The sequence below is a fragment of the Paroedura picta genome, chromosome 1 (assembly GCF_049243985.1).
Source record: "Paroedura picta isolate Pp20150507F chromosome 1, Ppicta_v3.0, whole genome shotgun sequence".
In the NCBI taxonomy this organism is placed as follows: domain Eukaryota; kingdom Metazoa; phylum Chordata; class Lepidosauria; order Squamata; family Gekkonidae; genus Paroedura; species Paroedura picta.
In genome coordinates, this window is record NC_135369.1 from 16,561,349 (window position 1) to 16,586,261 (window position 24,913).

General features: G+C 53.1%; 1 protein-coding gene across 2 annotated transcripts; it reads right to left on the reverse strand.

The window, feature by feature from the left end:
- Window positions 1-128: 128 nt before the first annotated feature.
- LOC143830778 (dual specificity protein phosphatase 10-like) lies at window positions 129-24,530 on the reverse strand. 2 transcript variants are annotated; one of them, XM_077323775.1, is made up of 4 exons: window positions 24,273-24,530; window positions 8,428-9,617; window positions 2,769-3,068; window positions 129-1,755 (listed from the first exon to the last, which is right to left on the reverse strand). In XM_077323775.1, exons 2-4 carry the CDS (start codon window positions 9,602-9,604, stop codon window positions 1,490-1,492), a joined length of 1,743 nt encoding a protein of 580 aa, XP_077179890.1. In that variant the 5' UTR covers window positions 9,605-9,617; window positions 24,273-24,530; the 3' UTR covers window positions 129-1,489. The 2 variants fall into 2 exon arrangements, with proteins under 2 accessions (XP_077179890.1, XP_077179899.1); XM_077323784.1 differs by lacking the exon at window positions 24,273-24,530 and adding an exon at window positions 20,776-20,855.
- Between the last annotated feature and the right edge of the window lie 383 nt (window positions 24,531-24,913).

Sequence of the window (24,913 nt, forward strand, 5' to 3'; positions counted from 1 at the left end):
AAGTCTGCCAATGCAAACCCATAGGCGGGGGATAATCGTGGGTCAACCGATGCACCTTTTTCCTAGGGGGAAGAATCCTCCGTATATGTCTCCTTGGAGGCCGCGTTTGAGGAGGTCTTCCTATATATCCCCCCCCCCCCCATGCAATAAGCCAGTCTCTTGCCTAAACACCACTGCTGCTCTTCCAGAAGTCGTTGCTGGACGTTGAACAGTGGGAATGCCCAGAAGACGAGCAAAATTAAGGGAACCAAATTAAGGGAACCCGCCAGCTGATGACACACACCGGTACAAACCCCGCCTGGCCTTCCAGGATCAGGCGGCAAGGAACAAAACAGCGAAAATCCACCCCCAAAACATACAAGAATATTGCATCGCAAGATCAATTAGAAAGACACCCCTTTCTGAATTCTTTGTGTCCTTTGCCCCAAGGAATCCAGAGTAAACCCTAGAGGAGACTTTTCCTCCCACCTGCCCCATATCCCCCTCCCCACAATAAAAAGTTCCCATGTTCCAACCCCCATGGCCTTAAAAGTGGAAGACTCATCCGTATACTATATTGTCCTGAGAAGAGGGACAGAGGAAAAGTGTCTAAACACTTGATGGGGGGGGCGGGGGGGAGACAGGAAAGAGATTCTCGGTGCCCCCTCTATTTCATTCCCCCACCAATATTTATCAATAGGTTGACGGGTTACAAAGGAACCTCCCAAATTAAAAAAAAAAAACCAGCAGTGCAGTTCCAATAAATAAATATGAGAAGAGACCATGAGGCCCCCTCCCCGAGAGGCAAGAAGTGGGGAAAGGTGGTCTCATTGGCAGCCCCCTCCCCAAATCCTTTCTACTCCACGCCAAAATGTTCACCCAGAAGAGATTCGGTGATCCTGAGCCTCAAGATCTGAGGAAAGTCAAAGGGGTGGGAGGCCGCTCTGCCCGGCCCCCCTCCCACACACGCACCCCTTTCAACCCGCAGGGCGGCCCCGTGCCCCTCCTTTCTCCAAAAAGGGTTGAAAAGGAAACAGAAGCAGCGTCTGGATCAAGAGGAGAAGGGGGGAAAGGGGTGCAGAGTAGCCCCCCAATTATACACACCCTCTCCACCCCCAATAAATTAAACCTGGCCGCAGCACACACCCACACGCAAACCCCGCCCGACCCCAGGTAAGAAAGTCTCGAGAAGCCGACGCCGGTGTAGAAACACGCTGTCCTCCCCATGCTGAAGCCAGGCCCACAAAAATGGGCTTTTCTAGAACTTGGGGGACTTGCCAGTCCGCGGGGGCCTGAAGGCAGCTGACGATCAACTCGGTGTTCCGCGGGATCCAGTCCAGCAGCCGCGAGGGTCCCCGATCCCCCCTCCCCAACCTGTGTGCCTCGCTCTGGTTTGGTCCAGCAGCCTTCCCATGCTGTCCGTCGGTCCCTTATTGCACGACACCCCCCTCCCTTCCCGGTCCTGAGATCGACGGCGGCAGCCGGGCCTCTTCCCGCCGGCCCACCTGGCTCACACCTCGGTCTCCACCCCGGCCAGCTTGGGCGTGAGGATGCGGGGCGTGACGCCGGCGTTGAGGTCCGTTTCGAATTCCAGCAGTTGGCCCATGAAGTTGAGATTGGGGGAGATGACGGGGCGCCGGCCCTTGACGTACTTGTAGGCGTCGCCCATGGTCATGAGCGTGTGCTTCATCAGGTAGGCGATGACGATGGTGGCCGAGCGGGAGACGCCCGCCTGGCAGTGGATGAGGACGCCCTTGCCGCTCTGGTGCGCCTCCTCTGCAGCAGAAACAGGGCAGGGTTAACGCGGGAGATGAGCTACAGGCCTCCCCCCCTTATCACTGCTCCACAACCCAGAATGTGCTGTGCCATCACCCCCGTCAATGGCTGTGCTGCCTTTTTCAACCTTTTGACTATGGTGGAGCCTCTGAAATAATTTTTCAGGCTTCCAGGTACCCCGGAAGTGATGTCAGATGGCCACACCTCCCTGCTTCGCCCCGTCCCGTCCCGCCAGAAGTGATGTATCCCTGGAAGTGACATCACTGCCTGTGTTAACAAGCAGGCTAGAGGAGGATGGAGGGAGAGAGACAGGAGACAGTTTAAGGTGGGAATAGGTGTGCAGGCCCCGCCCCCTCCCAGGTGCAGAAACTGGGACAGAAGTCACCCTGGAGAGGGGGGAAATGAGCCAGTTCCCTAGCTTGCAGTCAAGTCTATTCCCTAGTTGGGGATCCCCGATCTTGGGTGATCAATGAATGTTGGCCAAGGCCTTTTAGGAGCTCTTCCCAGGTTCCAGGGGCCCCTTGTCGTAGGCAGGCCGCTTGCACTGTGAACAAGGCTAAAGAAAGCCTGAGCTAGGAGTGAACTAACTACTGTGAACCTCAGCTCTCCCAGGAGCTCTTTCTACCTGGTCGGGGCCAGGACCAAAAAGGCCCCGGCCCCAGCTGAGGCCAGGCGTGCTTCCTTAGGGCCATAATAAGTAATGAGGATGATGTTCTACTTCTGAACCATGTAGCTGTGGAAGATCCAATTAAAAACCTTCGCCTGCTTGCTGTCTGCCAATTGCGTTTTAAAATTACAGAATCTACTTCAGGGATAGTCAAACTGCGGCCCTCCAGATGTCCATGGACTACAATTCCCAGGAGCCCCTGCCAGCATTTGCTGGCAGGGGCTCCTGGGAATTGTAGTCCATGGACATCTGGAGGGCCGCAGTTTGACTACCCCTGATCTACTTGCTCAGTCTCATAGAAAATGAAGGAGATGCAGATGTTTGCCCACCCCACAGCAGGCCGTACCGATGAACTCGAAGGCCTCCTCGAAGTACTGGCGGAGGTCCTGGCGGCTGTTGTCGGTGGCAGGCAGGCGCTTGTAGCGTAGGCGGCCGCTCTCGGCGTGGTAGAGGGGCAGGTGGGTGGTGACGTTGAGAACGTGGCCCACGTTGAGGCTCAGCATCCGCTCCAGGTCCTGCGCGTCTCTTTCGTTGCCCAGGAACAGGAAGGGCAGGATGGCGCTCAGCTCGGCATTCTCCAGGTCGGGCGTCAGCGGCGGGCCCAAGTCATCCGGCACATCCGCAGTCTCCGACGTCACCAGGCTGCCTGTGGTGGAAAGAGCAGTGGCCGTTCCTAGACTGCTTTGGAGTCTACAAGTCCTGTCCGTCCCTTTAGAAATCTGCCCTCCAATCTCAAGAGTGGGACCCAAAGCCAGTCAGAACGACCTTATTCCCCCTTCCGGTCATCCTCGAAACAATCGCCCTGTGAGGTAGGCCAGGCTGGAAGCGTGTGACTGGCCCAAGGCCACCTGGTGGATTTCTGTGGCACAGGTGGGGATTCGAACCTGGGTCTCCCAGGCCCTAGTCCAGCCTTTCTCGACTTTTTTACCCTTGAGATAGCCCTGAAATATTCCCCAGGCTTCGAGAAACCCCAGAAGGGGCGCAATTGTGCAGAATGTGGTTGGGAAGCAGAGCTGTGGATACGCCCACCCGGGGCCGCTCCCCTTCCCACCCCCTCCAGGCACATCATTGGCCATTTTAGGAGGAGAGGCGGGTCAACATGACCATATAAGGTCATATCACCCGATAAATGTTTAACAAATGTAAAAATATATATGAAAACTAGCGAGAAAGCCCATTGCAAGCAGGAATAAAATGGGCGCTAGGACCCAGGGGACACCGGGAGGTGCACATCTCTCTCTCTCTCTCTCTCTGTCTCTCTCTCTCCCTGCATGTCTTGCAATGTGCCTTGCAGCAGGAGGCATAGCAGGTAATTAGGGCTCGTTCTTAGGAGGGAAGGAGGGCTAGTGTGCAGTTTGGAGAGAGAGAGAGAGAGAGAGAGAAATCTCTCTGTCTGTATCTCTCTGCCTCCGTCGCAGCAGGGGCGGCTCTGTGTCACTGTCAGCAGCTAGGGGCAGCTCTCTCTGTGTCTCTCTCTGCCTTCCTTGCAGCAGGAGCAATAGGGGGGAATGAGGGCTCGTGTTTGGTCTGGCAGGGCTCTGTGTGTCTCTCTCTGTCTCTGGCGTGTCTGAGAGGAATGTGGCTACTGTCCAGGGAGGGAGGGCAGGAGCTGTAGGGGCAGGGCCAATCTGGTTGCACCCTGATTGGCCCTATTCCAAGTTGGACAGCCGGACACGTCCCACCCCCCAGGCTGTTTCACAAATATACAGAGGAACCATGGATAAGGATTAATTCCCACCCATTCAAGACACCCTTTCAGGGCTGGCAAGAAACCTCAGGATTTCATAAAAACCCCAGTTGAGAAAGCCTGCCTGAGGCTAACCATGACACCCCTCCAGCTCCCCTGTAGCAAGGAAATTGCTAAAAATTGACAGGGCTCAGAGAACTGACTGGGGAAAACCACAGCTATGCAGGCAAAAGAGATCACCCCCCATGAATCACCACTAGGGCTTGTTTGCCAAAAGACGGGGCTGTAGCATGAGGCGTATTCAGGCCAAAGCAATTACAACCCTCAGCAAGCCATGGAAACCTGTAGACATGACCGGTTTATCCTGTCCAGGTTGCCTGTAGGAATACAAGCCATTACTTTGCACAGGGGGAAGAGACAGAGAGAGGGTGCTTGCTGAAGTTGGCCCTGGCTTTCCGAAATTAAAGGCGATGGGTTGGAGCGGGAAGATCTTTTCAACTGGGGCGTGTTCTTCCCTCCCTGGTTAGTCCTGGATCGGCCCCAGTTAGTCCTGGGATGGGAGGCTGCCGAGGCAGGCCATGACAGAGAGACAGGCCATGGCACATCACCTCTGAACATCTCTGGCTTTGAGAACCCTATGACGGTTGCCCTAAATTGCATCCTGCTTCTCACGACCCGAAGGAGTCTCAAAGCAGTTCGGAATCGCCTTCCCTTCCTCTCCCCACAACAGACATCCTATGAGATGGGTAAGGCTCTGGGAGAACTGCAACTGGCCCAAGGTCACCCAGCATGTGGAGGAGCAGGGAATCGAACCCGCCTCTCCAGATTGAAGGCCGCCACTCTCAACCACTACACCAAGCCGGTTCTCTGGGAGAAAGCTGCTCCTTGCATCATGGCTGGTTCCCTTCCCCCTTCCTTGCCCCCTCCCAACTCACAGAGGTCTCTGCTGAATTTTTTTTGTGAGCGCCATTTCCTTTGCGGTTTGCAGGCCTTGGCAGGGCAGGCCCTCTGTTTCCCTGCCCTGAAACATCTGCTAGGTAAAAGGACACCAACCCTCCTTGTGACTCCCAAGTTCTCGGAAGGGGTGGGGAGAGGGAGAAAGGGAACCGGCCAGTGCAAGGAGGTCAAAGAGATGATGTCATGGGCCCAGCTGGGCAGAGCGCCTTCCCCTTCAATAGGTTGTGAGCAGGTGCAACAAGGGAGGGGAGGGCTGATGGGGAGGGGAGTGAGGCTTGTTCCCCCCCTCGCCATCTGGTCACCCAGTCAGGATGAGGTCACCGAAAAGAAGGGGAGGAAAATTGGAGGGCAACTAAGAGGATGAGGGTATTGGGGCACCTCTCTCACGAGGGACGGCTGAAGAGTTTGGGGCTGTTCAGTTTAGAAGAGTCGACTAAGGGGGAACATGGTGGAGAGTTTATAAAGTTATGCGTGGGGGTGGAGAAAGTTGACACAGAGGAATTTTTCTCCCAAAAGGCTGGCACTCGGGGGCATCCCATGAAGCCAACAGGCTGAGGGTTCAGGACGGAGAAAAGGAAACACCACTTCACGCAGACTGAAATGTGGAATTCGCTGCCAGAGGATAGAGTGAAGGCCACAGGAGGAAACAGCCTGAACAAGGAATTGGGTGATTCGTGGCAGAGAGATCGATCAGTACCTACTAGCTATGGTGACTGAGGGGGAACCTCCACATTCTGGGGCGCTAATCCCAAAGCTAGGAAGCCACACCTGGGGAGGGCCTCGGCCTCCCTGCCCTGTTGCTGGCCCTGCAGAGGGACTGGCTGGCCCCTGGGTGAGGCAGGAGGCTGGACTGGAGGGGCCCTCCCTGGTCTGACCCAGCAGGGCTCTCCTGTGTCCTTATGAGGGGAAGGCCTCGGCCTCCCTGCCCTGTTGCTGGCCCTGCAGAGGGACTGGCTGGCCCCTGGGTGAGGCAGGAGGCTGGACTGGAGGGACCCTCCCTGGTCTGACCCAGCAGGGCTCTCCTGTGTCCTTATGAGGGGAAGGCCTCGGCCTCCCTGCCCTGTTGCTGGCCCTGCAGAGGGACTGGCTGGCCCCTGGGTGAGGCAGGAGGCTGGACTGGAGGGGCCCTCCCTGGTCTGACCCAGCAGGGCTCTCCTGTGTCCTTATGAGGGGAAGGCCTCGGCCTCCCTGCCCTGTTGCTGGCCCTGCAGAGGGACTGGCTGGCCCCTGGGTGAGGCAGGAGGCTGGACTGGAGGGACCCTCCCTGGTCTGACCCAGCAGGGCTCTCCTGTGTCCTTATGAGGGGAAGGCCTCGGCCTCCCTGCCCTGTTGCTGGCCCTGCAGAGGGACTGGCTGGCCCCTGTGTGAGGCAGGAGGCTGGACTGGAGGGACCTTCCCTGGTCTGACCCAGCAGGGCTCTCCTGTGTCCTTATGAGGGGAAGGCCTCGGCCTCCCTGCCCTGTTGCTGGCCCTGCAGAGGGACTGGCTGGCCCCTGTGTGAGGCAGGAGGCTGGACTGGAGGGACCCTCCCTGGTCTGACCCAGCAGGGCTCTCCTGTGTCCTTATGAGGGGAAGGCCTCGGCCTCCCTGCCCTGTTGCTGGCCCTGCAGAGGGACTGGCTGGCCCCTGGGTGAGGCAGGAGGCTGGACTGGAGGGGCCCTCCCTGGTCTGACCCAGCAGGGCTCTCCTGTGTCCTTATGAGGGGAAGGCCTCGGCCTCCCTGCCCTGTTGCTGGCCCTGCAGAGGGACTGGCTGGCCCCTGTGTGAGGCAGGAGGCTGGACTGGAGGGACCCTCCCTGGTCTGACCCAGCAGGGCTCTCCTGTGTCCTTATGAGGGGAAGGCCTCGGCCTCCCTGCCCTGTTGCTGGCCCTGCAGAGGGACTGGCTGGCCCCTGTGTGAGGCAGGAGGCTGGACTGGAGGGACCTTCCCTGGTCTGACCCAGCAGGGCTCTCCTGTGTCCTTATGAGGGGAAGGCCTCGGCCTCCCTGCCCTGTTGCTGGCCCTGCAGAGGGACTGGCTGGCCCCTGGGTGAGGCAGGAGGCTGGACTGGAGGGACCCTCCCTGGTCTGACCCATCAGGGCTCTCCTGTGTCCTTATGAGGGGAAGGCCTCGGCCTCCCTGCCCTGTTGCTGGCCCTGCAGAGGGACTGGCTGGCCCCTGGGTGAGGCAGGAGGCTGGACTGGAGGGACCCTCCCTGGTCTGACCCAGCAGGGCTCTTATGTTTTTATTCTAACACCAAATGCCCTAGGTTTTTAGAATGCAACCTGAGTTATAAGAGTTATAAGGCAAAAAATATGCTTTTGGGGAGGATCTGGGTGACTTTGGGCTTTTTTTCCCACTTGGGAACCTTGCTGTTCTCTCCCAGCTCCTGCTGGTCTGGACCAAACTTTTCTCTAGCCCAGTGCCCTGTTTCCAACAGCCAGAGAGCCCAGAAGATACCCAAAGCTTAGCACTGAAAGGTAGACTGCCTTTGGACATTGAGGTTCCTTTTACATATCACAGCAGCAGTATAAGCCTATCCTCTGTGAATTGTAGCGGTTCAAGTATAGGACTTTGATCTGTGAGACTCGGGTTCGAATCCACACTCTGTCATGGAAGCTTCCTGAGTGAATTTGGGCCAGTAGCATGCTCTGCCACTCTAGTCTACCTCACAGGGTTGTTCTGAGTATATAGTGGAGGAGAGGAGAAGGAGTCTCCATTGAGGAGAACAGTGGGGTTTAAAAGAATTAACTTAATTAGTTAAATAACAATATTATAAGATCCCTACTGGACTGGACCAAAGCCTTGGACAGGAGCCAGCTGGATGCTGCTGGAAACCCACACGATACACCTTTCTTCTGGTTCTCCCAGGTATACTGACTCTATTCATGGAGGTTTCATGATCACAGGCAACACCCCCCTCTAGCAGCTTTCATAGAATCATAGAGTTGGAAGGCACCTACAGGGTCATCTAGTCTAACCCCATGCAGAATACACGAAATTCACAACTATCTGCCCAACAACAGGGACCCCAATTCCATGCTCAAATGACCCCCTCCCCCCCAAAAAAGCAACACACCAGAATCCCTCGCCAGTCTGGCCTGGAGGAAATTCACCTCCCAACCCTAAACCGGCGACCGATATTTACCTGGGCATGCAAGAAAGGGCCACAAGAGTCAAGTGTTGACACAAGCCCTTCTGCTCAGCCACTCACATTCTGCCCAGGTTCACCCAAGCTTCCTCTGCCTTCTTTTAGTTCTTCTTCTTTGAGCCATCCAAGTTAATCTGAGAACCCAGCTCAACTGAGATTGCTCCTGACCCACCGAATGTCACCCCACAGCCTTGCCCCTTTCCTTCCCTGCTCCCCACCTCCCTGCTCACCTCTCCTGCCCGTCCCCTCCTGTCCATCTTTGTTGAGCAGATCCAAGACCAGGTGCAGGTTAGGCAAGGGCTGCTGCGGTTTTGACGGTTTGGGAAGGCCAGCCGGAAGAGTCTTCGTCTCTGGGCTGGCACAGCCATTCTGCTCTTCGGGCCAGAGGCGCTGCAGGGAGGAGTCCCTGCCGTCGCCGACCCCCCGCGAGGAGATGAAGTCCAGCATGGCCAGCTTGCCCTGCTGGAGGCGCCACCGGCCCGCGGCGTCGGCCGCCCCGAAGTGCATAGCCCCCTGCAGGTGGCTCTTGGTGAACTCCATCAGGTTCCGGCAGTCCAGGATCAGCGGGGAGGGCTGCTGCTGGGCCCGCGACTTGGTCATCTTCTTGGCCAGCTCGTCCGGCCAGATGGTGCGGACGCTGTAGTCGTCGTCGTCGTCCCCGCCGTAGCAGCTGGGGGCTGGCGAGGAGCCCCCCCGGGGGTCGTAGGCCACGATGGGGTCGCTGCTGCAGAAGCTGCAGGAGGAGCTGCCCGACTTGACCGACGGGTTGCACGCCAGGCAAGCCAGCGACCGCAGGGCTGCCGGCGCGCAGGGGAGGCAGCCCAGCTTCTTGACCGACGGCGGGCTGGAGCAGCTCAGGGAACGCAGGCTGGAGCGGCAGGAGAAGCAGCCCAGGGAGCGCAGGCCGGACTTGGGGTTGGGGTCGTCGCAGCGCATCAACCGCCAGCAGCCCCGGCAGCCGCATTTCAAGGGATGCATGGTGCCAGCGGGGCTGGAGAGGCAGGAGGAGCTGGTGGAGGTATCCAGTACCGGCTTGGAGTTCTCCTTGAAGCACCTCTTCTTCAGCTTAGCCTGGGGCAGAAAGACTTTCAGCGGGGGCCCCAGCACCTTCTTCTCACCGGCCTTCAGACCCGGCTCCAGGGAAGGGTTCCTCTCCTGCGTCTGGCCTTGCGTTCCACCTGCTGGGAACTTGGTCTCGGCGGGGTGGGACTGGTTGGGCTGGAGCACCGTCTTGCGGGCCTCTTCCCCGGGCCCCTTTGGAGCTGGCGCGGCCTGGCCTGGCGGCTTGCAGACCGGAGAGTGCTTCTCGCCGCCACCGTTGTTGGAGAAGCTGTGGTTGAGGCGCAAGGCCAAAGTTTTGGGTCGCTGCAACACGCCGATCCGTTCTTCCAGAGGCGAGGGAGGCATTGGGAAAGGTGAGCTGCAGGGAGAGAAAGGGGCAAGGGAAGATTGCTGGGTCAGAAGAGTCTTAACTCTTCCAAGACTTAATTAGGGGGTCCTTATATTTCTAGTTGTAGTCATGGAAAGGATGCTTAGAAACACACCTTGCTGGTCTGCTCCGCTAGAATTCCGAAGACAGGCCTTAAAAATGTATCCTGTCTCTGTGGCAGGCCGCCTACACACTTCCTCACACTGAGGAAAGATTTTCCCTCCAAAAATAGTGTTGTTCCCTCACTGACTATACAGATCATAGTTTTTTTTTAATTATAAAATGAGAAAGATGATTGTCCGACCCTGTCACTGACAGAAGATTTGGCATTTAGCTCAGCCCTGGAACTTTATTGGGAAACTCTAGAAACCTTGTTCACTAAAGCCTTTTCAGTACTGAACTGAGACAATGTTAAAATCCAACAACAAATTAAAAGATTTTATTTAACATACAGGGGAGGGTTAGATGGATGAGGAGTTAAAGCTTTGATATAAAAATCAGTTATTATCCCTGGAAGATTTCTCCCCTTTCCCTTGGCCTGAATTGGGAGTCTCACAACACAATTCACTCTACCAATTATCTTTCCCAGTCCTCCCAAGCTGTTTTCACCCTATGCCTCTCCGACTTATAGAATCATAGAATCATAGAATCATAGAGTTGGAAGGGGCCATACAGGCCATCTAGTCCAACCCCCTGCTCAACGCAGAATTAGCCCTAAGCATCCTAAAGCATCCAAGAAAAGTGTCTATCCAACCTTTGCTTGAAGACTGCCAGTGAGGGGGAGCTCACCACCTCCTTAGGCAGCCTGTTCCACTGCTGAACTACTCTGACTGTGAAAAACGTTTTCCTGATATCTAGCCTATATCGTTGTACTTGAAGTTTAAACCCATTACTGCGTGTCCTCTCCTCTGCAGCCAGCAGAAACAGCATCCTGCCCTCCTCCAAGTGACAACCTTTCAAATACTTAAAGAGACCTGTAACTGCTCTCTCTCTCTCTGCCCCTCACTCCTCTGCTTCCCAATGATGAAAGTGGAAGAAATCATTCAGAGAAAGCACTCTGTACAAGCTCAAGAGCCAGGGCTTCCTCAACATTTGAAATCACTTTCTCTCATGTTAATCATGGATCAAGTTGCATTAATGTAGTCTATGCTGTCATTGGCCAATTCAGAGGAAAGAGAGGCGGCAGAACGTTCCCACCATTCACAATTCTTGGATGAGTTGCCTCTGAACCTGATTGGTTCTTTGCTTAAACATTCGCAATTGGCTGAAACATCTATATAAGCTTCCAGCCTTTGACATGCCCTCATTCTGCTTTGTTCTTTTCTGTGCTTGAACATTTCAGCACTGATTCCCTTACAATGGAGCCTGATTTATACTGGGCTCTAATCCTTGCTCATTCCTTCTGACCGCTGAAATTGTTTTTCTTTTGTTTTTACTCCATTTTTATCTCCCCTTACTCCACCGTGGGGACGGAAAGTGGCTTACATTGCCTCTTCCTCTATTGGATCTTCACAACCACCTTGTGAGGTAGGCTGAGCTCAACATGTGGGCTGGATCACCCAGAGATGGAGACTCAAACCTAAGTTTCCTGGATCCTAGCCCAGTATTATGAGCTTCTTGTGGCGCAGAGTGGTAAGGCAGCAGACATGCAGTCTGAAAGCTCTGCCCATGAGGCTGGGAGTTCAATCCCAGCAGCTGGCTCAAGGTTCACTCAGCCTTCCATCCTTCCGAGGTCGGTAAAATGAGTACCCAGCTTGCTGGGAGGTAAAGGGTAATGACTGGGGAAGGCACTGGCAAACCACCCCGTATTGAGTCTGCCATGAAAATGCTAGAGGGCGTCACCCCAAGGGTCAGACATGATCCGGTGCTTGCACAGGGGATACCTTTACATTTACCTTTAGTCCAGTATTCCCAGCTACCACGCTACACTGGCTCCCAACCAGCAACATCCCTTGAGGATCGGAGTTTTCCTCCCCAGATGTTGAGCAGAAAGATCTGGGTTCAAATCTCCACTCAGACCTGAAGCTCACTGGCTGACCTTAGCAGGTGTGCCTAACTTAAATGGCTGGGAAGGTAAAACCAAGGCACATGTAGGCTGCCATGAGATCACTGCAGAATCAAATCGTAATAAGATAGTTATGTTGGGAATGGAATGCCAAATGAAGTAGGTAAGCTCGATTCAGCAGAGCTGCTACCGGTTAGCCAATCTCAAGATAGACAGTTCTCTCTGTGTGTGTTTACTCCATGCTCAAATAATAATCGTTGCCAAATTCTGCCTCAGGAAAAAGGAGCTTGCATTCCGGAGGTGGTAATTTAGAAGGCTTGCATCATGTTTTAATTTATTCTGCTCCTGCCAGCCAAGGAGATGAGAAGAAAGTCCAATCCCTGACAGCGAGAGAGAAATCGTTGCAAGCCCGTTGGGCTCTGGAGATTTCATAAGCTACAGCTCAAGACTCTTTCAAGCTTATTGTGGCGCCCATGGGGGCCTGGTTGTTTGCTTAAAGGAGGTCAAGGCACTGAGCTACTTTCGGATGAATTTCACAGCCAATGGCGTGCTTGCATAGAATTACAGCGGGGATCCCTAGCTGTTTTTGAGCCTGTGGGCACCTTTGGAATTCTTGACACAGTGGTGGTGGATGCAGACCCAAAATGGCTGCTACAAAATGGCTGCCCAAGGAGGCGGAGTCAGCGACAAAGTGGCTGCCGAGCTTCTTTCATTCACAGTTAAGAATCATAGAATCATAGAGCTGGAAGGGCCCAGACAGGCCATCTAGTCCAACCCCGTGCTCAACGCAGGATCAGCCCTAAGCATCCTAAAGCATCCAAGAAAAGTGTGTCTCCAACCTTTGCTTGAAGACTGCCAGTGAGCAAAGGATGGATACACACTTTTCTTGGATAAGAGTCTTTATGCCATGTTAAAAGCTGCTGACAAAGCGGTTTTTAAAAATCTGCACAGCCACTCAAAAGCCTTGTTGGGCAAAATTCTCACCTACTTTCTGAAAAACCTTAGGGGGCACCATGTTGGGGACCCCTGAATTGGAAAGATGGTCCTTTCTGCCATACACTGCTTGCTTGGCAGGTCTGGCCTAATCCCCGCTTAAAGTGTCTTTTGGCTGAGCAAAGGCATGACATAGAGGAAGAAATAGCAGCTGGATACCACAACTTTGATCGGCAGCTGTCAGAGAAACTCTACCCTCTGGGACAGCTATTTGTTTCCAAATATTTTTGGGAGAGGGATGGTGGACCAGGATGGAGGACACCACCCAAAGAGGAGTGATAGCCCCGTCCAGGAAACCTTCGTTGAGAGGAGAGACTCATTCTGGTTAGTGTTCTATTTGCCAGATGACTTGAAGACGAGGTAGCCAACTCCAGGTCTGGGAAATCCCTGGAGATTTGGGGATGGAGGGACTTCAGCAGAGTATAATGCAGGCTTTCTCCACCAGGATTTCATAAAACCCTAGCGTTTCTTGACAACCCTGGAAGGGTTTCCCAAATGGATTGGAGTTAATTAATTTGTTATATATTTTTTTAAATTGTTAAACATTTATTGGGAGATATGACCTTATATGATCATGTCAACCCACTCTGCCCTCCCAAACTGGCCAGTGATGAGCTTGGAGGTGGGGAAAAGGGGAGGGCCCTGGGGGTAGGCGTGTCCACAGCTCTGGTTCCCAACCACATTCTGCACGATTGCGCCCCATCTGGGGTTTCTCAAAGCCTGAGGAATGTTTCAGGGGTTTCTCAAGGGTAAAAAAGTCGAGAAAGTCTGATATGATGTTGGACAGTCCCGCCATTCCCTCATAGCAAACCGGTTTCCGTAATCTGGAGATCAGCGCTCCTTCTGGGAGGTCTCCAGGCCCAGTAAGGAAAGGGGCACCCTTCCACTTCCACTTCCTCCACCTCAGCCCCGTTTCCTGTTCCTCCAACGAAATCAGGGATCAGTCTGGCCTGCCTCCCGGGGCCATCAGACACCCAGTTCTTGCCCTGCCCTTTGGAGAGACAAAGTCCGAATGGCAAAAGAGCAGCTTGGGAACTGTGGTGCTATGGTGTGGACATGTGCATCTCCTCATTGATGTGCATTGCCTCTGGAGCGTACGTGTGCGTTTTCCTGGTGTGTGCACACGTGCGATTTTCCAATATCTTCCTCCTTCTCCCTCCATGAATATTCCTCAAAGCTGCCTCCCTCTGGGAGCTCTGAGGCTGGGAAATGCCTCTCTATCCAGGGAGCATTTCCCTCCTTGCTGGAAGAACCAGAGGACGAGGCAAGAAGAAAGCCCGACACATCTGCGCATGTTGCATATTAGCATTGCTCCAAATCAGGTCTATACATGAATGTTAGGTCTTTCTCAACACCAGAGAGTCTTTCAGCTAGTTAGTTGGCAAGGGCTGAACCCAGGTGTAGTAGTTAAGGGTGCTGGACTAGTATCAAGGAAATCCAAGTCTGACTCTCCACCACATGCTAACACCTTAACCTACCTCACAAGATTGTTGTGCAGGAAAACCTGAGAACTCTGTAAGCTACCAAGTCCCCATTGGGGAGAAAGGCAGGGTACAAATGAATTAAATAAATAAATGCAAAGCAGGTGCTCTGCCAATAAAACACAGCCCTTCCCTTTTCTTTCCTGCCTTAGAGGAGTGCTGGATTCGAACTTGAGCCTGAATTGTGGCTGTCCTGTTGAACGACCACCGTCATTTTAGATGCCACCATGGTTATGGCAATTAGGGTGTTGCATCTGGGAGACCCAGATTTGAATCCCCCATTCTGCCATGGAAACTTGCCAGGTGACCTCGGGTCCTACCTCGCAGGGTTGTTGTGAGGATAAAATGAAAGCTAGCAGAAAGATGGAAGCTGATTTGGGCTCCAACTGGGTAAAAATAATATTTAAATTTAAAAAGAAATCTGCAGCTGGTTGTTGTAGGTTGCAGAGAACAGCACTGGTGCCTCTGGAATACAGGCACAGCCCCACACACAGCAGAGGGTGTGAAATTTAACTTTTGAGAGACTTCCATTGTAACAGCCAAGTTTCGAGCCCTTATGGCTGCAAAGGGTAGCTCAGAATCATGTGCTCAGTTCCTTTGGCCGTCTCCAAACCCAGAGAGATGACTGACCCAGATTTCACAGTAGTTGCCACAACACAAGGAAGCAAGAATCATGGAATCCTTTTATTAATCATTTACAAAATATTATTTTGCTTGCTCCTAATCGATCAAGGTTATCCCATGGGCTGTGTTTGTTTGGGTTTTGCTCTGGACTGTCCTGGGAAGGAAACCCTCAAGGATACACTGTTTCAGAGTGGTCATTATTCCGGGGCGTACAAAGAAGATTCCGGCGTAAAATGGCTGATTTAGAAAGTATCAGGGAGTTGCAGCCCATCCAATTATGCCGCAGTCGCGATACGCGTTTCCTCCCAATGACAGGCGTTACATTAGTTGAACAAGCCTTCCTTATCGCCTCAGCCTTCTGCTGTGAAGGATCATGGTATTCGGGGTGCCTTCAATTCGGCTTGCCATAGGAATTTCGCAGGCGGGACCTCTGGAAGTTCACACGGTTCAGTTTTCCCCGTTTACGGTTTTTCTGCTCGGCACATAATATAGCAGAGGTTGCCCTTCATGCAATGGAGGAAGTGGGCTTTTGCCCATAGCAGCTTCTCCCCTCCCTCATCTCTTGGGCAGGCAAGCAGAATTTGGGTTAACGGGCTGGGCCATAAGCTGAGAAGTCCTCGGCGCTGAGAAGACCTGTGGCCAGAGCTTGCTTCACAGTCTTAGGTTTCCTGAAACCTCTCAGCCTCATCTGCAGTAGAAGGATAATATTGGCCTACCTCACAGGGCCGTTGCAAAAGGTTTGCAGCAAGATAAGCCTTCCGATTTGAATTAGGGGGATAATCACACCGATCACTTTACAGGACCGTTGTTAAGGATTACTAGGTGATGCTCAATATTGTATTATGATAAATTTGAAAAAATCAATCTTTGTGTGGTTTTTCATAGAATCATACAGCTGGAAGGGGGCCTGCAGGCCATCTAGTCCCACCCCCGGCTCAAGGCAGGATGAGGCTCAAGCATCCAGGATAAGGATCTGTCCAGCTGCTGATTAAAGACCACCGGTGAGGGGGACCTCACCACCTTCATCCTCGGCGCTCTCCTCTGAACCCTCTCGTCATTGTTCTTTTTTGTTGTTGTTAGGTGCGAAGTCGTGTCTGACCCATCGTGACCCCATGGACAATGATCCTCCAGGCCTTCCTGTCCTCTACCATTCCCCGGAGTCCATTTAAGTTTGCACCGGCTGCTTCAGTGACTCCATCCAGCCACCTCATTCTCTGTCGTCCCCTTCTTCTTTTGCCCTCGATCGCTCCCAGCATTAGGCTCTTCTCCAGGGAGTCCTTCCTTCTCATGAGGTGGCCAAAGTATTTGAGTTTCATCTTCAGGATCTGGCCTTCTAAGGAGCAGTCAGGGCTGATCTCCTCCAGGACTGACCGGTTCGCCTTGCAGTCCAAGGGACTCGCAAGAGTCTTCTCCAGCACCAGAGTTCAAAAGCCTCAATTCTTTGACGCTCGGCCTTCCTTATGGTCCAACTTTCACAGCCATACATCGCACCTGGGAAGACCATAGCCTTGACTAAACTCACTTTAGTTGGCAGGGTGATGTCTCTGCTTTTTAGGATGCTGTCAAGATTTGCCAAAGCTTTAAGCTATCCTAAAAAGTAGAGACATCACCCTGCCAACTAAAGTGCGTCTAGTCAAGGCTATGGTCTTCCCAGTTGCAATGTATGGCTGTGAAAGTTCTTCAAGGTGTCACAAAACTCTTTTTACCTTCAGAATAAACTGCGTATATTAGCCACATGACGGCTGCAGTCCCCAGGACACTTTTCTGGAGGAAACCCCATTGATTAACATGGGAATTACACCTGAGCAACGTCCCCATAGTTGCATAGAGACATACACAGAAAGAGCAGACCTGCATCTAGTGACGCAGGGCTCAGGATTCAGCATTTCTCAGCACAGAATCTGCATCTTCCTGACACAGAACACTGATTTTAGTTTGGTGCATACTTTGCATACTTGTGAAATGCATCTCGGTCTTACTTGTGTTTCTTCCTGGCAAAGCGATAACTCTGGGTCTGTACTAGGAACATGGTGCTTTGAAGAGCAAAGGCTTGTTACGAGAGCTCCCCAGTCCCCTTCGACTCTCACTCCTTCCACAGAACCTCAAGGTAGTCTTTGCCAAGGCATTCAGCCTCAAAAGGGGCACCATAATACTGGCCTACCTTACAGGGCTGTTGGAAAGACTACAAGATTGAACACTGAAATGACGGCTGATACTATTTTGGCCTATTTTACAGTCTGGGGGACCAGGGGAGGGGTCTTGCCTTTAACCTCACGTCAAACCCTTAACAGGAGTGAGATTTGAGTGAACTTTGGCTCTTTGGGGGAGGGGGCGAATCCTATATTATTTATTTCTTTTGTATCCCACCTTCCTCACCAACAGAAACTTCCTACATTATTCTCCTTTTCTCCATCCTGTGGGGCAGGTTAGGCTGAGAGAGCATGACTGGCCCAATACACACACACACACACACACAGAAACTTTCATGGCAGAGTGGGGATTTGAACCCAGGCTCTGCATCCCAGTGTGTTAACCACCACCCCACACTGGCTCTCCTCATACAAGAGAGGATCTCTCACTATTAAAACCTACAAACCGGCCTTTACAGCCTTCCATTTGGATTCTCTCTATAAGCACGCAACTTGCTTTTTAAAAAAATACGTATTACAACATCAGCATCAAATCTGATTTTTTTAAAAGCCAAAAAAGCTAAGAAATAATTTCCCAAGCCTTTATCCTCCCTCTATGCGTTTTTTTCTTTAATTTTGGTTTTTAAACCACAACATAATGGGTAGAAATTGGGTCGAATACAGCAAAAGAGCTCTCTGATGTCAGAGAAACACAGCGGGGGTTTCCTGCGGAGCTGTCGGCAGCCTGGCATATCAGGGGGCTGCTGGGGGGGGGGGACAGGAAGATTCTGGATTCCCCCCCAAACCTACATGCTCCATTCCTGCCCCAAACCAGTTATCGAGCCCTCTCCAGACTTTCCTGCAGGGCTCTGGAGGAAGGTTCAAAGGCATTAATTTCACACCCAGCGGTGTGCCAAGGAGAGATTAAAAAAACCCCTTTCCAAAATTGGCTCATCCCAAAAGCTATCTGAATGCTCTTGTATGACAGGCCTTTGAATGTCCAGGCCTGTGTATGTTTTGGGTGCTACAGACCCTGGAGGGCTGCCACAGCTGATCACAGATGTTGGAAACACATTTCTTGCGACAGAGCAGTTGTGAGGTTAGCTAGGAACTGTAGCTACATCAACTGGCCCCGTGAGATATTCACAATTTATGGGCCCTGGTTTGTCCCCGTGCCTGGGGGCATGGTCACTGTAGTCCAGGGACACCTGCTGGAGAGCCACCCCAAAATCAAATGTCCAACAGGACAAATTTTCTGCCCAGCCTAACTGCATTAGGAAAACCCTTTCCAGGGGTTGCAAATATTATAATGATGATACATGCAACATACATGTATTCTCCCCCAATGTAGGACAAAGTCCTTGTTGTTCATGCACACACATTCCCACGTACCCAGCTTCCAGTTGAAACACACACACCCCTCCAGGATCACAATTATTATTATATTTAATCCCACTTTTCCCCCTGATTGGAGACTCAACGTGGCTTTTCATGTCTCCCCCCCCTCCATTAATCCTCACAACAATAGTAGGTTATGGGGCATCAAGCCCCCCTTGGCCACTAGCAGGGTTGAGGGGGCAGAGCTGCCAGATCCAGGTTGGGAAACTCTTAGGGATGTGGGGTGTAACCTAGGGAAGGGCAGAGGCATCAATGGGGTACACTGCTATAGAGTCCACCTGCCCCACCAAAGTGGTGGTGGGTTCTCCTTCTTTGGAAGTTTTTAAGCAGAGGCTAGAGAGTCATGGGACAGAAATGCTGATTTTGTGAACTTGGGCAGGTGGTGAGTGGGTGGGCAGGAAGGGATGTGCCAGCGTTTGTCTCTTGGGCCCTTCCTTGCATCCCCAGGGAATTGCTAATTGCCACTGTGGGATGGTAGGTGAATTTCCTCCAGGCCAAACTGGATTCTGGAGAGTTTTGGTGGTGGAGGGGAATCACTGGGGCATGAAATTGGGATCACTGTGGGTGGGCAAGTAGCTGTGAGTTCCTGCATTCTTCAGGGGGTTGGACTAGGTGACCCTGGAAGCCCCTTCCAACTCTATGATTCTACAGGGGCACTGTTCTCTCTAGTCTGGAGATGAGCTGCAAATCCAGGGGATCCTCAGGTCCCACCTGGAGTCTGGCCTCTGGAGTAGGTTAAGCTGCCTGTCATGGACCTAAAGTCACCCAAGAGGCTTCCATGGTTGACCCTGGGTCAAGGGCTTGGTTAACCTTGCCAACCTCCAGGTGGAGGCTGGAGACCTCCAAGAATCACAGCATTCAGACAACAGACTTTGCTAATTTCTTTATTATTTACCTATTTATTTAAAGCATGTATTCCACGTCTCTTGGAGAAAACAGCTGCCTTAGAAGATGGACTCTATGGCATTCTCACCCCCCTAAACCCTCCTCACTCAGCTCCCCCCCACCCCAATCTCCAGGTTTCTGAACCTGGAGTTGAAAAACCCCTCCCTGCTCCAGCCCCCCTGCCCCTCCTGCCCTGCTCCGCTCCCGGCGGCCTCCTTCCCCCTCCCAAGCCGCCACAGCCTCCCACCCCCCAATCCAGCCGGCACGCAAAAGCATCTTCTCCGCAGGCCTTCTGCTCAGGAGCCCCCCAACGCTAACCAGCCTTGACAGCCTCCACCTCCCTTCCCCCGGATCCTGCAAGCACGGAGGGCGGCTGGGGCGAGGGGAGGGGGGGCGGAAGAGAGAGATCAGACCGAAAAATGGCAACTGCAGCCTCTCGCGGAAGGGAGGCGAGAGCACTGAAAGGCCCCCTACCCTCCCCTCCACGTCCCCGTCCATCTCACACCACCTTTGGCAAAATATTCCCCCCTTTTCATAAGTCAGAGACTCAGGCTCTCCTCTCGTCACAGATCCTGTCAAATGGTCACACACACAAGCACATTCCAGAGCCCTCAGGACGGAATGGCTGAGGAGATCCAGGGGATTCCTCAAGGTGTCCCCTCAGGGCTTCCCTGTCTTGGACTGGGCAGGCCTCAGGTTGCCCAAGTACCTGTTGGAAATTTGGGGGAGGGACCTCTGCAGGGTGCAATGAGTCCACGTTCCAAAGGAGACTTTTTCTCCAAGGGGGACAAATCTCCATCGGCTGGAGATTGCTTGTAATCCCAGATCTCCAGGCCCCTCCTGGAGGCTGGCAACCATGCTTAACTGAGGTACACAAATGTCCTTTCTTCCCCCTCCTGTGCCCTTCTGAAATGGCACACTGCATGCTGAAGCTCCTATGCTCTCCCCTCAAATGCTCAACATTATCCAGAAAACACCTTGACTTGTGAGGTTCAGAAAAGGGTCCTCTTTGTTTGATGGGGCTGCAAATATTATAATGATACATGCAACATACATGTTTATATTATAATGATACATGCAACATACATGTACGTTCCCCCAATAGAGGACAAAGTCCCTGTTGTTCACATACACAAAGCACCTTCCTGCCCTGTAAAATACTGGTGTACAGTGACGTGCACAGACAAATCCACGCGCCCCCAAGCTGTCATGAACATTCTCTCCAGACTGATCCATGTACGTCTACAACTTTGTGTTCTTCTGTACACTTAACACCCAAAGTGCACGAGAAGGGATTCCAACCCCCTCAGCCCGGAACCAAGATGCAATCCTTCTGTACTGGCCTACCTTGCAGGACTCTTGTGAGAAGATGCGAGCAAAAAAATCGCCAGGCTCCAAGATGCTATGCGCGCAACTCGTGTGTTCCTTTACACACACGCACACACATATGTACAGGCTTTCCTCTGCGGGCGTCACACAGAAATGCGCTAACCTCTGCAAGAGGGGACTTGTGCACCAACAAGCTAATTTCCCCCTTGATCGTTCATACAGTTCTTGTTCACACTCCTCACTCCTTGAGGCTCAGCATGACCTTAAAAATGCACCTATAATGGGCCCCCCACACGCACACTCACCCCAAAGCACACGGTGGATCTGTCGTCTCCTGGCTTCCTTTTGGGCAACTGTTCTGCTCTTCCCTGAGCCAAGCGGAGAGGTACTGTCTCTAAAAATACCACCCTGAGCTCATGGCATGGCAGCACCACCCAATGAGGGCATCTGCTCCTCGCGTTTCACCCCATGAGCTCATCACTTGGCCCCAGATGTGCTGTGTTGGTTAATGGGGGAGGGGAGGCGGGAAAATGAGGCCAGCAGAGCGGGAGGCCAAGGGACTTTCCACAGGCCCTGAGCCTAAAGAGGTGGGGCAGGAGGGTACTGCTCAAGGAACTATTCACGAAGACAGTTTTATAAAGCGCTGTCAAACTTTTAGGCAGTGTTCTTGCACTATTCATTGTGTGCCATTTTATGGTTTAATTGCATTTGCTTTTAAAATAACCCTGTGCTCCACCTGATGTCTCAGCAAGACAGGCGGACTGCAAGTGGAATCAGTCAATCAATAAGGCTCTCCAAACCAGCTGATGGGCAAAACCCATGGGCACACCAGGCACACAACCGAAACGGATGCCGTGGTGATCGTGAGGGATTCAGTGTGCAAGAGCCTGGTACGCCATGGTTAAGAGCATCCGCTATGAGCCAGTGGTCACCTGTTTGAATCTCAGCTCGGCCACAGAGTTACGGGCTCAGTTCACAAACGCTGGGCAAGGCAAGGGTTAAGGGAGCTTAACCGCGGTTTGGCATGCAGGAAGAAACTGGGGTTTGCAGTCAGACAGCCACTGAGAAGCCCTGCTCTGAAATGGATTTGCAAACTTTGGTTTAAGCAAACCGTGGTTTGATAGGGCATCTGAACTGTCAAACCAAGGTGTCACTCTGCGACCTGAGGCCTCCGTACTTGGAGACTGGCACGCTCAGCAGATGGGAAACAGATGTGGAACGGCAGCCCCAAACCGCAGTTTGCCTGCTTTTGGTCCAGAAACTCCAAATATGGATTGGGTTCTCAACTCTGGGTAGCCCCAAAAGCCATAGTTTGGCATGATCCTGGACGGTATGATCTTTGGTTACTCCAAGAAGGTGTGATCTCTGCCATAAGCTTAAAAAACGTTTCCCTGCCAATGTGCAAAATGCATATGCAACTGGCCTACTTGACAGGGACGTCGTAAGGATTGCTGAGATGGCGTGCTTGAAGTGCATTCTGCAAGGGGAAGAGCCTGCTCTGAACCAGCAGCGCACACCTTTTCCCGCCCTGCCATCCTGCACCCACCCAGCCAAAGGTGACATCCGCCTGGGACAGTTTCTCTGTATCTAGAAGAGCCGTTTCTTCCACCCTTAGACACCAAAGGCTGAACACAGGCTGAGTGTTCCTGATCCATCGTCCACAACCTTTCCCACAACTCCCTCCTGCCGAGCCGTAGAATTCCTGCTTTGGTCGCAGAAGATTCCAGGGTCAACCCCTGACACCTCCAGTTAGCAGGATCTCAAATACCAGACATGGCAAAATTGGGCAATGTACTTTCAATGTGCTTTTGCAGCTGGATTTTCCTGTGCAGGAAAATCGACTCCTAAAGTGCATCGAAAGTGCATTATCCAACGTGTGCAGAATGGGCCAGGCCAGAGTTTGCAATATTGGGCAAAATAATGAAATCTGTATAGGGCATCTTTACGACATGCCCCTTCTACCAGCAACCTTGTTCTGCTACTTCGTTCTCCCTTGCCCTTGCATCGACCTTGTGGCAGTCGTAGATTCACACATTCAGATAAGCTACTTCATTTCTCATGTGCCCCCCCCACACACACACACTGTAGAAGGCAGAAGGGCCTCCTCCCCCTGCATAGTGGTACTGAGATGAACTGAGCCCCAACAACAGGTCTGGCTGGGCAAATAGCAGAATTGGGTTAGGGGGAACCTTAATTCAACTCGCACCAGATCTAAAATCTATTTGGGACCAGAGAGGATACGGTGGGTTTTTTTTTACCTGTCTTCCTTGATCCACGAGGGTGCATGCTCACATGCATTCCCCAAGGGATCACTAAAATTCCATGCGCTCTTTGGTAAAAGTAAGAGTGGATCTAGCCCTGAAATAAGAGCAGTCTATCTGATTGGGGGCGAGGGGGGTCAGTGGGGAATCTTTAAGGTAAAAAACAAGGGAATCTGCAAAAATATGCACGTACAAGCTGCCATTGCCTACAAAGCACCCCTCCAAGCCATGTCCTGAAAAATCTACCCTTCCTTATCTGTTTTGAAGGAGTACATGCCACACTCCATGAACGGAAGTAATAAAGGAGCAGACATTAATAAGCTTGTAAAATCTTCTAATTGCAGGCAATCTGCTTTGATCACAGCCATATTTGCATTCATACACAGGATATTGTGCATGCTCAAAGCGCTTCACACATTTAGTAATCCTCCCAACATCCCTGTAAGGAAGGCCAGTATTCTTACCCCCTCCCCCAATTCCTGACCTCGGACCATCTCCACAGCTCACGGCAGCCCCCCCGACTTTCATTTTAAAGGCAGGGTCTACATGCTGCGAGGCAGAAGAACTACAAACTGGCACGTATCCTGCGCCCAAGAAGGTGGGCTCAGTCGCCGCTGACAGACGGGGACGCATGTGCGCTCGTGCGTGCAACCCGCGCACCACTGTTGGCGACACAGGCGCACGCGTGTACGCTTCTTATGCACGCCTGGGGTCTTTGGAGTTCGCACGTCGTGAAGGTGTTGGGCAGCTGGCCACCTGCCTGTCAGCCGCTTCTCCAGAGGTAGAGGTGGGCGCATGCAAGATCCCTGCAGGTAGAGTTCCAGCGCACGTGTACATGCACGCCTAACTTAGGGCTGCGGGTTGCAACCCGGTTCTATATAAAGCCGCCTCTCTGGTGTCCCCGGCCTGGCATCAGCGACCTAAAATAAGCCCTCGATGTCACTGCGGAGGCCGGGAGGCGTCAAGATACCTGTAAGGGGAGAAGCGACCAGCCTCCCGTTCCCTCGTTGAACCTCTTGTGTTGATGTCTTACCAAGGAAACCGGATTCTCTCTCTCTCTCTCTCTCTCTCTCTGTTTCCTCCCCCCCCCCATGCAAGCCCAGCGCCGCCCCCCCCCCGCTTCCACCTCCCACGCGCCCCCCGAAGAATGATCTGTCACAACAAACGAAGGCGACAGCCACCACAAACAAACACCCACTCGCGGCCACCTTAGGAAGAAGCGGGATCCTGGCTCCGACCCCCTCCCCTTTGCAAGTCCTCCGCTTTGACGTTGCAAACCTGGAAGATCCAAGCCCCCCCCCCCTCCAAAAAAAAAAATCAGGTCAACCCGATCTCCCCCAGCGTTGCCTCTTCGCAGGTATGCAACCTATCCCCCCCCCCCCCAAAAAAAAAGAAAAACTAGCAATGCCCTCTCTGCAAATGCATCTGTCTTCTAGACCCTGCCGTGACTAATTTATTCCCCGGGCTTGGCCACGATCCTCCAGCCAGCATTGCACGCGTTCCCCCCACCCCACCCCGCCCCATCCCCTCCGCGATCTCACCTGCATCAGATCCTAAGGGCGAAATCCATGGGGCTTCGGGGCTAGCAGGAGAGGGCTGGGAGGGGGCGCGCAAATGGGGATCCTCTGCTGGCTCTGGATTTGGCGGTCCTGCCTCCTGACGCCCTCGGAGCCCCCCAGTGCCAAGTGCCCCCCTCCCGCTGCCGTTGCCTGTCCTTCCCCTCGTTGATCTTTCTTTCCCTCCTCTGCTCCCGAGCAGCTTTTTGACGGGAGAAGGAGAGGGAAACAGACCGGGGAGGGGGGGGGAGGAAGGGTTGTAGGGTGACATCATCGGCAGCCAATAGGAAGGCGGCCCGGCTCGCTGGGCGAATATTACGCGGCCGGGCGTCACGTGACCCGGGCAGGCTCCTCCATTCATCGGGGTAGCAACTCTCCCCCCTCCCGGCGGGGGGAGTGCTGTAGGGTTGCCAACTCCAGGTTAGGGGGATACCTGGATCTTTCAGGCTTCAGACTGGGGAGGGAGAGGTTTAGGGAGAGCTGGCACCTTGTAGGGCAGGGGGGCGTGCAGCCCGCCTTCCAAAGCAGCCGTCTTCTCCAAAGGGGAAGAAATGTTTGAAAGAAATAAATCCAGTTTTCATTCCGGGAGATCCCCAGCCGGCCCCTGGAGGTTGGCAACTGTAGGG